The sequence below is a fragment of the Bufo gargarizans genome, unplaced genomic scaffold (genome assembly GCF_014858855.1).
Source record: "Bufo gargarizans isolate SCDJY-AF-19 unplaced genomic scaffold, ASM1485885v1 original_scaffold_1772_pilon, whole genome shotgun sequence".
NCBI classification, from domain to species: domain Eukaryota; kingdom Metazoa; phylum Chordata; class Amphibia; order Anura; family Bufonidae; genus Bufo; species Bufo gargarizans.
Window position 1 is genome coordinate 187,033 of NW_025334508.1, and position 22,230 is coordinate 209,262.

A 22,230-nucleotide genomic window follows, 5' to 3' on the forward strand; every position below is an offset into this window, starting at 1 on the left:
TTAAACAACACCCCTTAATATATTCGAACATGGCAAACGGGGATCCAGCAGTGAGGACCACCCAGTGTGCACAGCAACTGATAGGAGTGCATCTCGATGATTCTGGGTCTAAAGATTTCAATGGGTGCCGTGTAACAAGGACATAGCAATTGCTTCCTCCTCCAGATGATTGAGTTACAGCAGCTGCATGGACCCCTGTACATCATGAGGGACTTTTTACATAGTGGTAGTCTAACCCAGATAACACTTAACTTAAAGAGTAACTAATCCTCTGTTACAATCTTTAATATGTTGTCCCAAATGCCTTAATAAATCTATTTCTAATATACTTTATTAATTGATTTTATATTTCTTATACTTTTACTTCCCTAAAACGCACAATTCGCTGGTGCGCTTAAAACTCTCTATTCTCTGTACACTGCTGACAGCTCACACTGGCGGCAGCAGGGTCCGGCAGGCTGTTCCGGCGGGGCAACAGCCTGCCATATTCGTGCCAACGCTAGCCCACTGTGCCGCCGGAAGTCCGCTCCGGCCTCATTCACTACAATGGGGGCGGGACGGCCGCAACACGGCAAACAAGCAGAGGCGCGACCGGACAAAAACTGTAGCACAGCATGGGGGGCTAGCGTTAGCACGGATCCGGCAGGCTGTTCACCCGCCGGAACAGCCTGCCGAACCCTGCTACCGCAAGTGTGAAAGTAGAATTAACACAAAATATTACATTCATTGGCATATGCTTTATGCTTGGTAAGGGTCCAAAGTGTGGTACCCTGATGATCCTGAAAAAGGGGCTGCAGCCCCTTCACAGAATTTCCCTGCAGTAGTGCTCCGGGCCATTCAAGGAACTGCAGTTGGTTGAGCGATACAGTTCCTCTGAGCCCCTGGTCAGCGCTTGGATCCCCCGATCAAAAAATTATCACTTTATGAGACGAGTCCAGTGGTCAGTTTATTGGGCTGTACCACCCTACTCCCCACAACCCCTTGAACAAAAAGCTATTTTAATAAATAGGTAACAGGCTTCTTTCACGACTTGTTACATACCAGATATTGCTGGCACGGGTCTGATCTGCAACTATTACTCTTTCTTGATATGACGTTACCAACTCTGGCGCTGTCCACCTTACTGGGACAAACTTCTCTTCAGAGGTCTCCATGTAGTCTTCCTATAAAAATAAAAAAATTAAAAGAAGAACTAAAATTCAAGTTAAACAGTAAAAGTAACATGAAATACCACTATTTAAACATAATCATGTCCCATATAATACATTTGAGGCAGACACTTTCCAGAAAATGATCAGATGCCATGAATAAACACACACTTCATTCATAGCATCCTAACCTGGCCAATCACAGCACTAAATCCACATATGGAACTGTAGATATTCATATACTTTCTATTGATATCATCTCCTGCAGAGAGGAGACAGCGCTTCGTGTGAGCCCTCAATCCTCATTTTAGCAATTGGTGGAGGTCTCAGCAGTCGGGTGCCCATAGATTAAAGCTTTTGAGATGTCGCTAGAACATTCCAAAAAGGTGTTGCTGCCATCTAGTGACGAAATTTAAAACTACATAAAATCCCAATTATAGCCGCTAAATACAGCACCACCTAGAGACCCTTTCTTTATGACTTGCCGCGAATATACGTAAAGTGTATAAACACTCAGGCTTTGGTAATAGTATTACTATGTAATATGGGATCATAGCAATGCAGAGGAAATCCAAAGGCAATAGACACATGCAGTATACATACCTTATACCGACTGAATCCTATACCGTAGTCTCCTATTTTTACAGTTAAGTCAGATGTCACAAAGCAATTTCGTAAGGCCACATCACTGAAAAACAGGATAGCGCAGAATACATCAGATATGAAGGGAAAATAAATAAAAAACTATAAATAAAAATAGACCAATATATCAGAGGTCAGTATACATATATGATCAGGTCATTTCTGTGCCAGTCTGAATAACACACAGGATCACACTGGATGGCAATAGGTCTGCAGTTCTCCATCTTTCAGTACCACATTTTAAGTAAATAGTTTTAAGAAATTATTTGCTCACCGGATATTCTAGACATGATAAACCTAAAGCACACAGAGCGGTCAGTAGTGCATTCAGGTGCAAGCTTTAACCTTTTAAATTTTTGCAGTAAAAAAAAAAAAAACGCAGGAAATGCCAGTTCAATCACCTCTTCATGAAAGCAAGTGACCCGAAGCACTGGTCCCCTCTTCTAGACACAACTTTTAAAGGAAATCCGTCACCACCTCAGGCAGGGTAGCGGGAAGGGCCGCCGATTTGGTTGTGTGGGTAGAAAATATATTAGAGAAATTTACCATATACTAGCTATACTGGCATCGCCCTCGAAGGAAGGAGTCCGTGTATTCATGACTTGCAGGTATACCTACCTCCGCCCCTGCACATGATTGAGAGCTTTCTGCGCATATGAGGAAAGGTCTCCCATGACCACGGTCGGACCAGGAAACACCGTGTATCGGCTGCATCTTCCGGACCAACTTCCGCCCTCCTAACCCAAACTGGGTGCATCACAGTGTTTTATGGTACACTTAAATCATATGTGATCGCAAATCTATTGCACTGTACTCCATCATGCAAGCACAGTACATTAGATCTGCAATCAGATAAATCTCTATTATGCAGTCAGTTCAGGAGGGCCACAGTTGGTCAGGGAGATGCAGCCGACAAGGGCCAAATCTCCCAGGCAGAAATCTCCCTCAATCATCCACGGAAATGAGTGGCACGCTCCCCGCAGCGCCGAATACTAGGACTCAATCCTCAAAGTGCTACGCCAGAGGCTTAAGATGTACCAATATTGCAGAAGAAGCATGTCTAAGAAAAAAAAGCCAGTTCGATAACTGGTCATTTATTATCCTTAAATACACCTATATTAGGAGACTTTTCCCCGCTTACGCCAGGCCTAAAAAAAGTGGGTGTGGCGGGGAAGGGCCGGATCATTTTCTACACCTTTTTAGGGCGTAGAAATTGGTCTACATGTAAGCGAGCTAGAAAGCGGTCTCACAATAAGACTAGTGTTGGATGTGCTGAAGTTATGTAGAGGCCAGCACCTCTTCATAACTTCGGCGGATCCACCACCAGATATAGGGTTTATTAAGACAGTCATATAAAACACTGGTCTAAATAAATGACCCCCATAATGTCCAATTCTTAGGCAGGTTTAGTAAAACTGCACTAAAGCATGGTTAAAAAAAAAAAAAAAAAAAAAAAACAACACCAAAACAGTTTGTGTTAAAATGGCCTACCAAGCATAAACTTATGGCAGGCTGCTCTGCTGCTTGGACCCCCAGGGATCTGCTGCAATCGTTTTAGTACAAATCAATTAGTACAGGGATATTTGGGTGAGAGGAGAGAGCAGCAGAATAGATGGGCCAGAGCTACATGGTCAGGAGGCAGCACAAATACCTCAGCCTTAGGCCTCATGCACACGACCGATGTATTTTGTGGTCTGCAAAAAAAAAAAAATTGTAACAATGCCTATCCTTGTCTGCAAAATGGACAATAGGACAAGTTCTATTTTTTTCTTTTTTGCGCGGCTATGGAACGGAAATACTGATATGGACAGCGCACGGTGTCCTGTCCGCAATGGGTCCGCATCCTATCCACAAAAAAAAAAAGAAACGGACACCAAATACGTTAGTGTGCACGTAACCTTAGGCCTCTTGTACACAAGTCGACCATAACATTTTTTCTGTGTTTTGCGGTTCATTTTAAACTGATCCGTTTTTGTTTCAGTAGTGTTTCCGTTGCACCGTTCCGTTTGGCTTGTGTCTTTTGCGGATCGCAAACGGAAGCATGTCATATACAGTAATTACATAGAAAAATTGGGCTGGGCATAACATTTTCAATAGATGGTTCCGCAAAAACGGAACAGATACAGAAGACATACGGATGCATTCTGTATCCGTTCCATTTTTTATTGATTTTTTTACAGCCCCCATTGACTTGAATGGAGCCAAGGAACATGATTTGCGGGCAACTATAGGATATGTTCTATCTTTGAACGGAAAAACGGAATGCATACGGAGTACATTCAGGTTTTTTTTGTGGACCTATTGAAATGAATGGTTCAGTATACGGAACGTGAACAGAAAAAATAAAAACGTTTGCGTACAAGAGCCCTTAGTCTAGGGCTGTGATGGCTAACCTCCGGCACTCCAGCTGTGGTAAAAGTACAACTCACAAGATGTACACTTGCTTGGCTGCTCTCAGAACTCCACAGAAATGAATGGAGCATGCTGGGAGTAGTTTCACCACAGCTGGAGTGCCGGAGGTTAGCCATCACTGGTGTAGGGTATTACTAACATAAAAGTAGCGCATGTATATCCCTTTATATTATACTAAGAAAAGCTTAGCAGACCCCTTTTGTTAGTCTAGTCCTCCTATGCATACTCAAGCCCCGCTTAGCAAGCAATGAATGGTCAGAGGGAAGAAAGCTGCTGCCAGACACCCTGCAACAGCTTCTCCCTCTCTAAGAAGAAAAAGATAGGGCAGCTGAAATCAAACATGCCGGATTTCTATATTGCCAAACATCCGCTGTTGGGGGAAAGTCGAGAAGATGCCAAGTACATTAGATGGTGAGCCAAACCCACCAAAATTGGCAGATTTGGCTGCAATAGATCGAATGTGTATAGCCACCATAAGGCTTGCCTCAACTGCACTTGACGCCAAAGATTTTCAAAGGATTAAAGTAGTAGTATTTTAGCAGCAGGTCCGGTAGCTTTACAAGCAGTGAATTCTGGTCTACATAATTCACCAGTGCATGGAAGAACTATGATCTTACATGCATTTACTGAGCAGTGAACTCCAGATCTTCAGTAGAAGAGGCAGCAGCCGTACCCACTAGTGTATAGACTGTTAGAAATTATTTTACAGGTATGTACTGAGCACCCAACTCCAGCCCTTCAGTAGAAGAGGCAGCTTTACCCACTATTGTATTGAATAACTGTTAGAGATTATTGCACAGGTATGTACTGAGCATTGAACCCCAGACCGTCGGGAGAAGAGGCAGCAGCCTTACCCACCAGTGTACAATATAACTCTTGGTCTATATAATTCAATGGATTCTATGACACATTTCATAATCATACAGGAGATAGCCAAGGGAGAGGCAGGTTCACTATGTTTGGACTGAGGGTTGAGGGAGTCCAGAGAGGCGGCCTGGCTGCATTCATTTACCACCAACAACAAAATCACGGATGCTGGAGATTTGCCTGTAACTCAGACAGCATCAGGATATTGTTGCTGGAAGTAAACACAAGTTATCACCTCTCACGTGTACGTCAGCTGTCATAGCACATGACAAGACCAGGAAAAGTCAGGGTATGTTCACATGCTATTAAATACACGGCAGAAAAATCCAACGTGCACTTGCTGTGGATTCAGTGGCAGAAATCAGAGGCTGAAGCTTGGATTTCTGGTGCCGGTTTGAAAGCTTGTGAACGCCCGCTGTGGTTTCAGCTATGAGGAATGGCAATGCAATTCCCACTAGAAACATTGGAATACATGTTGAAATCCTTGTGTGACCGTACCCTAATGACTCCAAATCACACCCCATGCATGGTATATTTTAAACACGTGCCCAGTAACAAGCCGTGGTACAGTTTGTGCAACATCTCATCTTGGAATTGCACCAAATTAAGAGCGGATACCAAATCAGATCACTAATTGGCAATAAATAGAAACTCAACTTGTGCTGGAACTAAACCTGCTTGCCATCTGGTGGGGACTGAAAAGGATGGAGGGTGTGAACAGATGCACACTCCATACCTCACATTTTCACCTACTTAGCCGCTTTTAGGTTAGGATTCCACAGCGACACTTGGTCTCCAGCAAGCCATGGTATGTTTCTGTGGCCTCAGTTTCCCTTGAAGTCACGGGTGATTTGCAAGGATCATAAGAATTGCTGAAATTTGTGCGATTGTCAAGCAAGTCCCCCCCTTCACCACAGCACTGCGACTTGTAGGCGACCCAAGCTACAGACTAGAGATGAGCAAATCGAATTTGACGAAGTTGAATTCGATCCAAATTTCACATTTTATTCGATTCGCACCAAATCTGAATTTGTTTTTTGAAATGGCTGCTGCACGTGTACAAACATAAAGAAAGGAACTCTGGGAACACGGGATCACCCATAATGCCATGCATGCAGCCAATCAGCAGCCAGCCCTGTGATGTCACAGCCCTATAAATAGCCTCAGCCATCTTGGATTCTGACATTTACCAGTGTACTTATTGCAGGGAGAGACATCTGCAGGCGCTAGGGACAGTGCTAGGAAAGACTTCAAAATAACCTATTTACAAAGATAATTCAAGGAGTAGGGAAAGGATAGGGAGGAATCATTCCACAGTATTTATGTAGAACAGGGTTCAGTCGGGGAGGTTACAGCCTGGGTAACAGGAACAATCCTATTACACCTTGCTGCACTGACTAGGGATCCAAATTGCCATTATACAGCTCTGTAATTCCTGCAAACCGTTATTAGGGTGCAAGTGCTGTGTGATACAGCCATTAACAGGGTTTATTACAAGGAAATATTTCTACGTCTTATTTGCCCTTGTGCGGTGCAGTTATAGTTTCTAAAGCATTTTTTGGCTTTTATAAGTGGGGAAAAAGGGCTCATTGTTTGGTGAAGTGCGAAAATTACAGCCCTTTTTGTTGTGCATTAGTGGCAAAAGTAAAATATATTTGCCAATCAGCGGTGCAGTTATATGTTCTAGAGCCCTTTTTGGCGTGTATTAGTGGCACAAAAAAGTATTTGCCGTTGTGTGGTGAAGTGAGAAAATTAGACTTTTTTGGGGCGTTTTAATTTCCCATTTATTTATTTATTCTAACCGTATGTCAGACAGAAGTGCCAGGCCCTGCACAGGGCAGGGGCAGAGGCCTAAATGTTTCTGGCACAGGTCACAGCAGAGTAAGGGGGTATGGCAGCAGGAGTCGCAGTGAGAGGCCTGAGCTCCCGATGTCATCTAGCGGTCGTGCCTTGACCAGCAACCCAGCGGTTCATGTATGGTTGACTCAGTCATCTCTGTTATGGACCCACTCCTGTTTTTTTGGCATTAGCAATACTGATAGATTACTGACCAAATGCTGACCGAGTTAAGGCGTATGCTCCACAGACAGGATCTGTTTTTTGTGGGTTATTGTTCTGACAGATCAGAAAAAAGTCAAAAAAAATCAGTGATGTCAACACAAACTTACTGCTGACACCCTCTCCACTCTGTCAGGGGGGGGGGGGGGGGGCGCTCTACTTATATAAGCGAATTATAGAACAGGTTCTGTTTCAAGTTCATACTTGAGTTATTTGGTCAGTTTTTGCCCCCGAGACTGCCCTAATAAGTGATGTGTGCAGTGATACTAAGAGTGACGCGTGTCATACGGACTCGCAGTATTATTTCACTACCACAGCAGCGTGTTACTGCAAGGCACAGTGTCCACCACTATAAAGGCTCTCTGCAGCAAGGAAATAGTTTTTTAAACTAAATTCACAGTGAATATATTTGTATCGAACTGAATAAAAAAAAAAAATTCTAACTGGTGAAACTAATTTTTGAAACATTCGCTCATCTCTACTACAGACCATAGAGTACAATGACATCAGGCTGTTATTATCGGATAGCTGACCCAATAGGTGAAAGAATTTGCTTGCATTTGTGTAGAATAAATCCCAATAAACCAGGGATCAGCAACCTCAGAATCCTTTCACTTCTATGGGAATTACAAGTACGTGTGCATGCTGGGATCTGTAGTTTCACAGCAGCTAGAGTGCTGAAGGTTGCCGATCCCTGCAATAAACCATGCATATAATGGACACTACGACATGCAACCTGAAAGGAAATCCACCTTGATCCCAACAAGCCACTGGCAGCCAGAATTCAGAACACGCCACCCACGCGGCTGAGCCGTCAGATCCAATTTCAAGAAGATCAATGTAAAACGAGCCTCTAATCTAAAGTGTTTATTCATCAATACGCACATAGCAGATGACACCATTTCTGCGAGGTGAGAAACTGAATAGCCCGAGCCTGGTCTGCGGTGACTACCCTCTCATCAGTAAATAGAACAGAATAGCGAGTCAAACTATCGCCACTCACAGTTCCTTTGGACGCCTTCAATTCTTTATAAACATCTCTCAATGCTACCGTAATTAAACCTGTGGGGCGTCCTCCAAAATGTTGTCTGAGGGAGGGGAAAACTTGGTGTTCTCTGTGAGGCCATCAGATAATAAGCTGTGCTCTTTTCTTATGGAAAGATGTTAATAAAGAATTGAAGGGATTGTGTGAGCCAAGGAACTGTGAGTAGTGATTATTTGACTCACATATTATGTTGCTTTGACTTGTGGGCTTGTATTTTGTGATAAAATGAGCCGTCTCTGAACGGGGCGCACGGAAAACTAAAATCCATTAAATCGTATGTGCCAGTAAAAGGACCGGTCACTGCAGTGGATGTGTCCCAGGTGCTGGCATCCAGGTCTATGAATGCTACTCATATGAATGTAGTCTATGGAAAAAATGTACTAGTTTTGTGATTTTTTTATTTTTATTTTGCAAAAAGTAAATGTAAATTTTTTTTCCCCCAGATCTGTCTCTATTTTTAAGCCCTTATGATAGCTCCATGTGCACAAAGGTATATAGCAGTGCCCTATGTGGCCACAGTATATTGATGCAGCATTTAGATAAAAAGAAAATTCCCCCATGCTGCCATTCAGAAGACTGAATGAATAAAATTAGAGATAGATCCATCTATCATGTCCAGGGGAAAAGTCCAAGTCAAAACTGGTGGGTGGCAACGCACCAATCAGCCCCACTGAGTGCGGATAATGGAGTGCAGACCCACAGCATGATAAACGGACAACACAGGAGTCTGTCTTACATTAGAGCAGTGGCGGCTAACCTCCGGCACGCCAGCTGTGGTGAAACTACGACTCCCAGCATGCTCCATTCATTTCAATGAAGTTCTGAGAACAGCCAAGCAATGGGGCATCTTGGGAGTTGTAGTTTTAGCACAGCTGGAGTGCCGGAGGTTAGTCATCACATCCTTAGGCCTCATGTACATGAACATTTTCTTTCCTCGTCCTTTCTGGGGTTTTTTTGCGGACCATATATGGAGCCCTTCATTTCAAAGGGTTACTCCGTGTGCATTCCGTTTCCATATTTCCGTTACGTGAAAAAATAGAACATGCCCTATTATTGACCACATTACGGAGAAGAATAGGACTGTTCTATTGGGGGCCAGCTGTTCCGTTCCGCAAACTAAGGAATGCACATGGACGTCATCCGTATTTTTTGCTTAATGCATTCGGTCGGGTGGATGAGGCCTTCGAGTATAGGCCAAACAACCCAAAAACAAAATATATGCTCCCAGCTAACACACTGGGGCCGATTTACTATTGAGATTGTGCCAGTTATTTGGTACGTTTTGCATGAAAAAACTGTGCGTTCATGCTTTGCATCACATTTACCAACCATTTTACACTTTTCAAACTTTTTTTTTTTTACTTAGTCTGCCGCGACCTGTCTTCATGAGAAGAGAGCATGGCTTCTATGGAAAGGGGGAGCAGCTTAAATGATCCCTTGTGCACTAAAAAAGTGCTGAAATTTTGGTGCATTTTTGGAGTAAAACTATGCCAACTTAGTCTAGAACTCAGGGATGTCAAACTTGTGGCCCTCCAGCTGTTGCAAAACTACAACTCCCATCATGCCTGGGCATACTACAGCCATCAGGGAATGATGGGAGTTGTAGTTTTGCAACATCTGGAGGGCCATGAGTGACATCCATGGCTCTAGATAGTTATTCTTTTTGGCACACCGACAATTCTAGTGTGGTGCAGGATTTAAGATGTTCCACATTTACAACGATTCATGCACCCGAATAGTAAATTTGTCTCATTAAGACTGTGATTCGTATTCTTAAACCGTGTAAAGTACGTCACTTTTCGCAAATCTGCCCCTGTTCCTTGCACAGGACGCCCTGAGCATGGTCTAGACGGCATGTGGGACGACTTAAACTAGGAGGTCAGAAACTGCACTCGAAACCAAGTGTCATATGTCAACTATTTGTAAAGAATGGCAACAAGTGCTTTCTCAGGCCACAGATTAAGTATCTGCGCCCTGACTGCAAGATACTGAAATAATTAATTCCAAAGTGATGTGATAGAGCAAACTGATTTACCATGCTGCCAGTTATTTCTAGGAGATCTTTTAGAGGAAACTAAGGAAAATAACCAAACTGTTCACCGGTCATAATTTTTCTCAGCGATGCGGGCACATATGAACATGGGACCAACCCAGATGGCTTCAGCTGCCAAGTGCACATGTAACAGGTCAGCCAGTGTCATAGGGACAAATCTGCTGACAGATGCCCTTTAATTAAGGCCTCATGCACACAGCCGTAGTTTGGGTCCGCATCCGAGCCGATGTTTTGGCGGCTTGATGCGGACCCATTCACTTCAATGTGTGCATCCGTTGCTCCGTTCCGTGGCCCCGTTAAAAAAAAAACAAAAAAAAAACCAACATGTCCTATTCTTGTCCGCGCTTTGCGGACAAGAATAGGCATTTATATTGAAGGCTGTCCGTGCCGCACAGACGCCATTCGTGTTTTGCGGACCGCAAAACACAACACGGTCGTGTGCATGAGGCCTAACTTTCTTTAAATTCTTCACCTTTGTTGCTTCTTGGATGTCAAAACATAGCATTTTCTTCAAGTAAACTTAATTTGGTCACCAAAGCGTGCATAAATATCCAAAGACTCATAGCAATATAAAATGTGAATACAGAACATACCAGTGTACAAAATTGTGTTTGTGCATGACGGCCAGGCCGGCAGCAATTTCACACGCCATGCGCTGGAGCAGCACGATCTCTGTCTCTCCATTCAGTTTCCCCTTCTCGTTACTTAAATAGGTCTTCAGGTCACCCTGCAAAAGAAAGCAACATATCATCATCCGCTTGTTCATCTGCTGATTGCACTTCAGAGATGCTTAAAAAGCAGCAACTAAATACATTACTTAGATCTAATCAGTCAACAAGGTTATTATTAGTAAAGTTGTACGGCTTAATAGTCTTCAACTCATCAAGTTTCAGGTCTCAAATAAGAATTCTTCCCCAACGCACACACGGGGCACGCTGCCTTTTATGGGTAATTGTAGGTTCTGTTCGTTTGGATCTTTTTTTTTTTTTTTTACCCTTGCGCTTTCACCAGACAAATGCATTCTGCAAATCACGGCATGAAGACCAGAGGAAGACATGGATCTGGAAGCGTGAGGCCAGCAGCACTCCAGCTTCATGGCATGCTCCAGCAAGATGTGCCCTTACAGAGCAGCACACAAGATACTTGTGTAGTAATGTACTGAATGTTCCTCTAATGGGAGAAACCCTATGCCACGTGCAAAAAAAAAAAAACTACTGCAAAGTGGATTCGTTTCTCATGGTAAGCAATCGCATCCATCATTTTCTTACTTGCTCCAAAAATAAAATAAATATGAAACGCAGAATGTGATCGATTGCTTTGGGTCACTGCAATACTTTCTGCTTGGCAAACACGAAATAAGTGATGTCCATGTGTGCTGCAGTCAGCAGGGGACTATGCGGATTCCCTTGCTACTGTATAAGCCAGGCACATCCACACAAACTTCTCTGTACATTGGGTGAAAACTAATAAGGGGTAGAGCACTTTTCTGGAATCCATTTTTGTTTTAAGGTAAGGGTATGTTTGCATATGTGGCGGCGGACTGCCAAATTGTACAGTTCACTGTGGGCTCCCAATTGACTATAATGGGTTCTGGCGGTGATCCGGACGCTTTTCAGCATAAATGCAGGGTTTCGGCTGGATGGAAACTGTTGCATGTAGCCGGTATTTGTGCCAGATCAGGCCCGACACAGATGCGGATGTATCTGTAGCGGATGAATTGTCTATTGCAGCGAGCCCCAGAGATAATCTATAAAATATAAGGTGGCGGTCGGAGTGTAATTTCTCAGCAGCGCCACCTCAGGAAAAAAGAGGAATTACGGAGATTTAGCCATTCAGATTTGCCTGTAAAGTGGTGTTAAAAAGTTGCAAACTGTGTATGCAACTTTTTTTTTTTGTCGCATCTTCCCACAGATGCAACCAATTTGTCTTAATTTATGCCAGTTTTCTGGTGCAAGCTCAGACATGCTGTAGATTTCTCTGCCGGAGAATGCGCCTAATTTATGAGGAGGCCTGCGCCTGGAACTGCAGGGGGTATCCAGACCAGAGCAGAAATAGCCAGTCTTGATAATAGGTAACAGATGACAGGACACTCCTTGTGCCATCATGGCTCTTAGGCCTCATGCACACTGCTGTATGTATTTTGTAGGCCGCAAAAAAACTGATCCACAAAAAAATACGGATGATGTCCTTGTGCATTCAATATTTAGCAGAAAGGAACAGCCGGCCCCTAACAGAACAGTCCTTTCCTTGTCCGTAATGCAGACAATAATAGGACAGGTTATATTTTTTTGCGGAAAGGAAATAGGGAAACTGAATGCACACTGAGTAATTTTTTTATTTTTTTTTTGCAGACCCATTGAAATGAATAGTTCCGTATAGGGTCCACTAAAAATAAAAAAATAAATCACATATGTATGGCTTTAGTATTTTTTCACAGATCTGTTGTGCCATTTTTTGTCTCCATTCCGTTTTTCTGTATGGCATATACAGTAATTTTTGTGAATGTGCATCTAAAACCAAACGTGCGATTCCAGCATTATCCGAGTTTTGGTTTTGCCGTTTTGATTTCCCCCCCTTTTTATTTTTGTTAAAAGGTTTTCAAAGTTTAAAAAACAATAAAAAATTGAGCACTGAGCGACATAAAATAAACCAAAAACTCTTTATAAATTCCCGCTACTTCAGTTCTCGCTGGGCCAACAGCGATCAAGTGCCGCTCATTTGATCAATGGCAGCCATCTAGTGTTGAGCGAATAGAGCTTCGAATCATCGATCCAAAGTCGTTATGTTCAAATACCATGTGAATGATGGATATGACATCTTCACTGCGGGACCAGCTGGTACTGGGAATAGAGCAGCTGCACTGGAGCACAGAGACATTTAAAAAGGTAAGGTTTTTTTTGTTATTACATTTTACACTACACTTATGTACCACTAGGTGGCAGCATACAACTGCCTAAAAATATAAAAAGGACGATTAGCCGTTTTTAATTTCTCTCTTCACAAACCAAACAGCATATGAATAATATAGTCAGAACAGAGGATTTTAATGCAGCGCTTTACAGACATCGCTCTCTGTACCCAGTGGGGCTCAATCTAAACACCTTATTGCCATTGAGAAGAGTTTGTCACTAAGTGCCAAGAAGTGAATCAAAAAGTGGTCAGAGAAAGTCACACTCCTCTAAGGATCAGATTGTAAAAGTCATGCCAGCACAGAATAGTACAATACAAGATCAATATAAGGACCCATGCACATGACCACATGGACACATTCCTTTCAATAGGGCTGCAAAAAAAAAAAAAAAAAAGTGCGCATGGGGCCTAAAGCGGTGAGAAAACTAGTGTCATGGCTTCTTTTCTTAAAGAAAATCTATCACTGGAAAATGATCTAATGTTCAAATTAAGTCTTTATGTTGAGCATATTTTCAAAGGGAACCTGTCGCCTCCCAAAACCATCCCAAGCCGCCAGCAGTACCTGACAGTAGCCAGCAGCGTGTTTCTGATGCCTTTCTTCTTGAAGGCAGATGCAGCAAAAGTACTGAAAATGTTGTTTTATCCCCTGCGCGCTTCTCCACACATGCTTGTAGTCAAGGGGGCAGCGGCCTCCTTGCTTCAAGAATCGGTAACCGCGCCCCCTTCCCTGCCCCTTCGCTGTAACTGACAGACGGCTGTTTGGCAAAGGCAGCCGAACTCTGCATAAGCGCTGTCAGTCACAGTGAAGGGGCAGGGAAGGAGCGCTGTTACCGTGACTTGAGGCAAGGAGGCCGCTGCCCCCTTGACTACAAGCATGTGTGGAGAAGCGCCGGGCAGGGGATAAAAACATTTTCAGTACTTTTGCTGCATCTGCCTTCAGGAAGAAAGGCATCATCACAAACACGCTGCTGGTGGCTTGGGGTGGTTTTGGGAGGTAACAGGTTCCCCTTAAATAATTTTGGGTGATGTTTTGCACTGGTCACTAGGCCTAACAGGCACCACCTTTTTGTCTGTGCTAGAGATGAGCGAATTGATTTGTAACCTGCAACGGGGTGTCCCTGAAGCCGAGGATTGACAGGGCAGGGCATCTCAGACCGTCCTCACATCTCATACATGTTCCTCTGCTCCGAGCAGCAGCCCAAGTGCAGCAGCTCTGCTTCAGACATCAGTGCAGCGACTGTTCATGTGCTGTTACACATGCACAGTTGTTGCTCCAGTAGAGGAAGCAGATCCCCTCTGTGTATAATGAAATTGTCAGGGCTGACCGAGATGACCAGCAATGTCAATCAAGCAGCAAGGGGAGCATCCTCAGCTTAGGGGGCACCCCACTGAAAATGCAGAACTCTGCTTGATGAGACATATCAATTTGCTCATCTATAGTCTGTACAGATGCCTTTTCAGCAGTCATCTCATTATCACATGTAAGATTAAAATGAGAGATTATACATGATCCACTAATAGCCATTTTTCTCTCCCTCCTAGGACAGTGCCCTTTGGACACGTCACAGAACATGTCTACAAAACTCTCCAGTCAAGGATTCCCCTTGAGTCTATGCCCTATAGTGGATGCTGTACACAGCTCAAACAAGATGGCTGCCCCCCTAATGTTCAGGAAATATAAAAAAAAAAAAAACAGATTAGAGGAAAAAAATAAATAAAAAAAAGGCGTGTCTGGTTTTACCTCGCAGAAAGAATTAAAGGTGACACATTCCCTTTAATTCCATGAATCTGACTATAGTTAAAGTCTACACTACGTGAAAGTAGTGCAGGAAGACAACAGGTTTAACCCCGATTTCTTTAACGCCTTCACAAAACATTTTCCATTAGGTGTGAATAAATAGTGACATCACTGCCAAGTAAATCAGGCTTCTGAAATTAGAGTTCAGGCAACACCCTAAATAAAGGCTATATTAACCGATATGCCGACACAAGAGCTGCAATCACAATGCTTTGTGCATAACTACATTCCTTCCAGCACCAGTCCAACCTGAGAAACCCTCACCTCAAGATTCACTTCACAACTGGGAGTCACCGTCATAATGGTGTGCCGTCATACAAGCCTATAACTGTCAGTGTAGAAACAGGTTGTACTGACAAGGGGAATTGGAAGCACTAAATTATCACCTAAATTACAGGAACGACAACATACGGTTATTCAGAATGGTTAGGCTTTTTTGCCGGACAGAATAGCTCCTCACTTTGTGAATGGATCCGTTGCAGCATTCAAACAGATATCCCCCAATGGAAAACCCAGCGGGGAATTAAACAGTGTGAACCCAGCCTTATTTTATTTTTTAGAAAAACAAATACCGTATTTATTAAAACAAACCAGAAGAGGCTGCAATTTTCCTTTTCCTGTTTTTTTATTTTTATTTTTTTACTCCCTACCTTCCCAGTCATAACTTTTTTATTTTTCCGTTCACATAACCACATGAGGACTTTTATTTATTTATTTCCAGGACAAGTTCACTGTTGCATATGATGTAATGGGAAGCTGGAACAAAAATTCCAAATAGGTTGCAATTGGAAAAAATAAATAAATGCAATTACACAACAGTTTTAGGCAAGGGCGACACTGGTCGTGGCCATCGCTGAGTAGCTGTGATTACATAGAAATTAATGGGATCACCACGGCAGTCGCAATAAATCCAACACGGCTGGATTTCTTGCAACTGCCATGGAAATCCCAGCCATGTAGCCCTTTTGCCCTATGGGTTTCGCTTTAATGGCGTACCCTTACGAGTTAACTGACCCATGCCTTTAATTCTCTGGGTCAGTACAATTACAACAATACCAAATTTATATAGTTCTTGTATTTCATTACTGAAAAAATAAATAAAAACATCTTTTCATTGCCATATTCTGACCCCCTTAAAGTAACTTTTTTTTTGCGCATGTATAGGGACATGGATAGGGAACATTTTTCTAATATACTTTACTTAGGGAAAACCCTTATTTATAGTAGAAAACAGTGTTTCATGCGCTGCCGCAGGCAATGACTGGCCTCGTTGTGACGTGTCCCCAAGTGGCATGTGAATCAGCTAAGGGACATGTCACCGCTGAGGCAAATTACTGTCTGCATCAGTGGACATGACCCAGTCCGTCTAATGGCTTGCAGAACAGGGACAAAGGACTGCAGAAGGGAGCCGGAGAGTGATGGGGGGCAGGAGGGCAGGTTTTTTCTTCAACAAGTACAAAAGGCTGCTAATGAAAATTAGACTAGTACAAAAAAAGCTGGAAACCCCCTTTAAAAAGGAACCTGTCATCTACTTTATGCTGATCTCACTGAGGGCAGCATAAAATAGTGACAGAAATGCTGATCTCAGTGGTGTGTCAATCATGAGCTAAGGCTGGGTTCACACCTGCTTGTCCAAATCAGTATGTCCGTTCCGTAGCCCTGCAAAAAAAAAAAAAAAAAGAAGTCCTATTCTTGTCCGTGGCATTGGTTTTATTTATTTTTTTGCGTAGCGCAAAACAGATACTGTTGAGTGCATGTAGCCAAAGCCTTATTCACACGTCAGCATTTCACAGACGTTTGCTGTACGATGTTTTAGCACAGTACGTTGATTTGTGTTTTTAGCACAGATGCATGCTCTATTTTGTCCGTGTTCACGGATCCATCATGCCCATTATAGGCTGTGGGTCGTGAAAACCAGGGATGCCATCCATGTTGCATCCATGTTTCACGGATCATTAAGAAGAGAATCTTTGGGTAAAAAAAATTCAGCTGTTCAGTGTCAGTGAAACACGGATGCAACATGGACAGCAAAAAATGGACACACGGACCGAACACTGCTCCTTCACGGACAGCTTCACGGATGCGAACAATAAAGAAAAAAAAACGGAGACCGCACATCCAAACTTGTGGAATTTTAACATCCAAACTTGTGGAATTTTAATCCAGATGCAACGTTTCAGCTTAAGGAAGCCTTTTTAAGCATGCACATACACCAACAAGTGGGGGTTTAAATACCCCAAGATTACCATCATGTGAGAAGGATGTCCCATGAGCCCAATTAACCTCACTGGGGTCAGGGGGCGTGTATAAACTATATATAACATAGAAAATACATTAAAACCGCTAATAAACAGTGAATATATGTGGGAGGGATACCCGAGCTATCGTAGTTGTGTAGCCATGAGGGACTGCTCATGCCTGCGAAGCGTCCCTCATGGCTACACAACTAAGATGGCTCAGGTATCACTCCCATATATATTCAAAAAGGCTTCCTTAAGCCGAAACGTTGCATCTGGATTAAAATTTCACAAGTTTGGACGTGCTGCCTCTGTTTTTTTTCTTTTATAGTTCACACTACCTTTGGGGGATTTTACCACTCCCTTGGAGACGAGCACCCACTACACTTATACTAAGGAGTGCTGTTCATCCTCGACTTTTGCAGCTTCATGGATGCATCACTGACCACCTGCTCAGATTTGAGCACGGACATGTGAATGAGGCTTAATACAGGGTCGTCATCTGAATCACTACATTTACAAGTGGGAGAAATGATGACGATACACACTAGTCAGGGAAACAATTCCCAGCATTTACCCTTCTGGAACGAGTCCAAGCTGTACATTCAACCAAAGATTTCATGTAGTTTGCCGTTTCTTCTCTAGGTGGCAGCAACAACTGAATGCTATGGATAAATGTTGCTCATAAAAATGCAAAAACTGAAGAGTTTGATAATACGTCCCCCGATACCAAGGGTGGGCAACTTGCGGCACTACAGCTGTTGTAAAACTACAACTCCCATGATTCACACTTGCTCTGCTCTACTCAGAAATAAATGGAGCATGCTGGGAATTGTAATTTCACAGAAGGTGGAGCGTCGCAGGTTGCCCGCCCATCTGTCATGAAGGACTTGTGTAGATTCAAAGCCACCAATTCTGATCACAGACCGGTTTAAATGAGATTAATATGGGCATGAATTACATCTGCAAAATCCTGGCCCAGCCATGGGTCTAATAACCCAAGCAGCACCACCTATCTATAATGCTATTAGAACCTGTGGTCCAGAAACCATTTGACCCCGTATTATGCTCAATGGAAGCTGCCCACAAGCAAACATAAATCGAGCATGACTGATATACCTAGGAAATGCCATTTATGATAGTTTGGGGTCCAATCCGTTGGACCCTGACAATCCTAATAATGAAGCGGCTGCAGCACATCTGCATCCACCTTCATTGTTTCTACTTGCACAGCAGCGCTCCGGCCACCCACCGCGAAGGAAACCGTAGCACAGCCACACTGATTATAAAGCGATGGCACGCCTTGACGAAGCGTCATTGGAATACTCTTTAATGTTGGCTCCAGACCATGCTGCTGCGAGAGCTGATCTTGACCAATGTCACGTTCAAATTTATATATTTTTTTCATTTTAGAGATGAACTAGAATTTGTGAATTGGCATGGGATACATATAGGTTCTGCTGCCAACTTCACTCCTCACACAGACATGTACTGCAAACCAGAAAATTTGCAGAATGCCCTTTAGTCTGCATAGATCCCCCCACCGTGTGTGCAGTGTTATAGTCCTCTGACTCCTCAATGAATCACCTAAGTGTGGCCTACACAATGCAACACACAAATCAAGGCTGATGCAGTGGGCAGTGAACAGAAGAAGCTACTAATGCAAATAAAATTTAAAAACGCCTTATTAAACCCCCCCCCCCTGCTGAACGTGCAGGAGACGGACATGACAGAGGAATCTGGTCACATCTATGGTACCGATTGGTGCTTGGTGCTTAAACTATAGGGTACCTGCAGTGACACACGTTATAATGTAATTGCATTGGTTACCATAGAGAACCAGTAGGCACTATAGGATGCAGTAGCGAGCGTGACTCAATCCATTTAGCTCATCTTTGTCTGTACGTCAAGTACTCACAAGAAGCTTGCGATTATTAAAGTACTGCATTCACTCATTACCCTTACAGTCACCCGTTAGTAACTAGGGGCAAAGTCTGAACGTTAGAAATCTGATAGCAATGTACCAAGAGGGGCTGGTCTGAATACAGGTGATTAAAGCCATTACAAAGGTACAATTTAGATGCATCAAGTAGGTTCATGGCCAAAAATCTTTGGCCCTTGAGCTATTGCAAAACGATACCTCCCAGCACGCCCTGGGAGTTGTTGTTTTGCAATGGCTGGAGAGAAGCAGGAAGGAGATCACTGAAGGAGATGATAATCTCCACTACCTACAAAAAACAGCCACCATGACCAATTTTTATTTTATTTTTTAATGTACAGTATGCTGCTGTGCTAGGTCGGAAATAGGACAGAGAAACCGTGGACATTGTGAAACTGATTCAGGAACTTTTGGCGTGGCTACCCACATATGTATAACAGGGGTCATTTATTAAGACCGGCAGTTTAGATGCCAGTTTTAATTGCTGGCGGTGGAGTTCTAAAGAGGCGCCGGCCTCTCCATAACTTCTGCCTAACCATCGCTAAATCTAAACGTAAGCCAGCTTCCTTGCTGTCTTAGGGCTCATGCACACAACCGTATGCCCTCCGAGACATACGGTCCGTGAGCAGGCCATATGTCCTGGCGGCATACATCGTGCGCACGATGTATGCCGCTTCGGGACATATGGCCCGCATGTCTCCGAGAGCATACGGTAGTGTGCATGAGCCCTTACATTTAGACCATTTTATACACCTAAACCAGGTGTAGAAAATAATGACAGGCCTGCCGGCCCAACCCCTTCGATGCCCGCGCCACTCCCACTTTAGACCTGGCGTGATCTGAGAAAAAAGTCGCAGATTCTGCCGCAACATTGTGTGCGACAGAATCTGTGCTAGATCTACGCCACAAAAGTGGCATATATCGGTTAATAAATGACCCCCAATATCTTTATGTCATAGATAGATAGATATATTAGTAAAATTATGAAAAGAAAAATCTATTTTTATCCTTCGGTGGAACAGGGATTGAATAAAATATTAAAGGGGTAGTGCAGGCAGTATATATTGATGATTACAAGGATTCTGTCACCAGATTTAACCCTATTAAGCTAGCTGACAGTGATGGGCTAATGTCAGCTAAACCTAACTAGCCTATTCCTACTTTTATCTATGCCCCCGTTATGCCAGAAATCTAACTTTTATAATATGCTAATTAGCCTCTAGGAACAAGGGGGGGGGGGGGGTTGTTCCTGATCCTAGAGATTCCGTTCTCCCATCTTTTTCATCTCCCTCCGAGTCCTGATTGACAGGGCCAGGCAGCACGCGCGCATCTGTCTGCCAGCCCTGTGCTTTGGTGAAATCTCGTGCCGTTCAGCATTCGGCGCGGTGAGGAAGCTGGTAGCCTGCAAGCATCTTTCCCTCACCGTGCCTGCGCCGAATGCTGAATGGTGCGAGATTGCGTAACGGGGGCATAGATAAAAGTAGGAGTAGGCTAGTTAGGTTTAGCTGACATTAGCACATCACAATAGGGTTAAATCTGGTGATAGAAAGCCTTTAATATCTGATTGGCGGGGATCTGACACCTGACACCCCCGCTGACCTGCTGTTTGAAGAGGAGGCGGTGCTCCATGCGAGCACTGCTTCCCTTTCATTAGTCTAAAGGTAGTCTCCCTTGCAGCGGCAGAGTAGTGCAATTACATGTACTCATTTCATTCAAGTGAATAGATCGAGTACTTGTCATTGCACTGCACCGCCGAGACTTCAGAAATGACGGGCAGTGTAATGAAGAGGAAATTGCGCTCCCTCCTCTTCAAACGGCTGATCGGCGGGGGTGCCGGGTGTTGACCTATCCTGAGGATAGGTCATCAATATATACTGCCTGCACAACCCCTTTAAAATTACTGTCTGTATAAGGCCCCTTTCACACAGGCGAGTTGAGCGAGGTGAACGCATTGCACCCGCACTGAATCCGGACCCATTCATTTCTATGGGGCTGTGCACATGAGCGGTGATTTTCACGCATCACTTGTGCGTTGCGTGAAAAATCGCAGCATGCTCTATATTGTGCGTTTATCACGCAACGCAGGCCCTGTAGAAGTGAATGGGGGAGTCCCATGCTCTCTTAGGACCATGGCAGAAATTTCCAGCATGCCGTTATGTCCCAGTGCAGCCCTCACCTTTACTGGGATCCTCAGTGTAAGAGATCAGAAGAGAACTTTCAGCATTGTAGAGCTGGCGATCATTCACATGATCCGTAACTTCAAGTTAGAGGCTATTTTTATAGCATAGTAAATAACTTACCAAGTCACATATCTCAAATACCGTGAGGTAGGGCAAAGTCTCCAGGCACTGCCCAACACACTGCACAATATTCGGATGATGCAGGTAGCTTGAAAAGAGAGGAAAAGAAAATCCATGATTAAAATACTCTAGTAATGGCTCACAAATAGGTGTCATATCATATGCATTGGGGACCACAGGAATTTTGGTGGACTGTGTACCACACAGTTCACCAGTTTTCTAAAAGAACCGGAATTGCACCTAAATTAAGGTGCATTTGCCAAGTTGCAAAAAAATGTCAAATCTCCACCCCAGCCAACTCCCTGGAGAACTTTAACAGACATAGGCATGAGAGACAGAAAACCACCGCAAATGATAAGTTGCGCCCATTGTATTAAAGATGAAGTTTTCATTTTCTATTCCACACACCGATCGTTACTGCGCTTTTATACTAATCTCACTTTTTGCCTACGTTTGGGGAACATACACATTCACAGGCTCCAACGTGGCGCCTTTACTGCATGCATTTAACATTAGAACATGTGACTGAATGATATACGGTTGTATGGGATATAGCTAGTGTTGAGCAGAGCTAAGCGAAGCACCCAAAGTGGAATTCGGTCAGAATTTTTGGAAAAATTTGATTCACCCCGAAGATAAACTTCCTCGTGCTTCGGCATAATTAATATTTTTTCCTAAAATGGCAGCTGGAGTAGTCTTAAAAATAAAAGGAAATAAAAAAAAAATAAAATAAACTCTACTCATCCACTTGCTCACGTAGAGGCAGTATGCTTCTCTTGAAAAAGACCTGCGTTGAGCGAGAGGACATCGCTGCGTGCTCC

The 22,230-nt window shown here is 43.5% G+C and overlaps 1 protein-coding gene across 1 annotated transcript in view; it reads right to left on the reverse strand.

Moving 5' to 3' along the window:
- LMTK2 (lemur tyrosine kinase 2) overlaps window positions 1-22,230 on the reverse strand; it is a 75,700-nt gene that overhangs the window by 14,770 nt on the left and 38,700 nt on the right. Inside the window, exons 6-9 of the mRNA XM_044274469.1 lie at window positions 21,410-21,497; window positions 10,819-10,952; window positions 1,752-1,836; window positions 1,042-1,163 (exon numbers count right to left, since the gene is read on the reverse strand). Coding sequence (XP_044130404.1) covers window positions 1,042-1,163; window positions 1,752-1,836; window positions 10,819-10,952; window positions 21,410-21,497 — 429 coding nt within the window. The remainder of the gene's footprint in view (window positions 1-1,041; window positions 1,164-1,751; window positions 1,837-10,818; window positions 10,953-21,409; window positions 21,498-22,230) is intronic.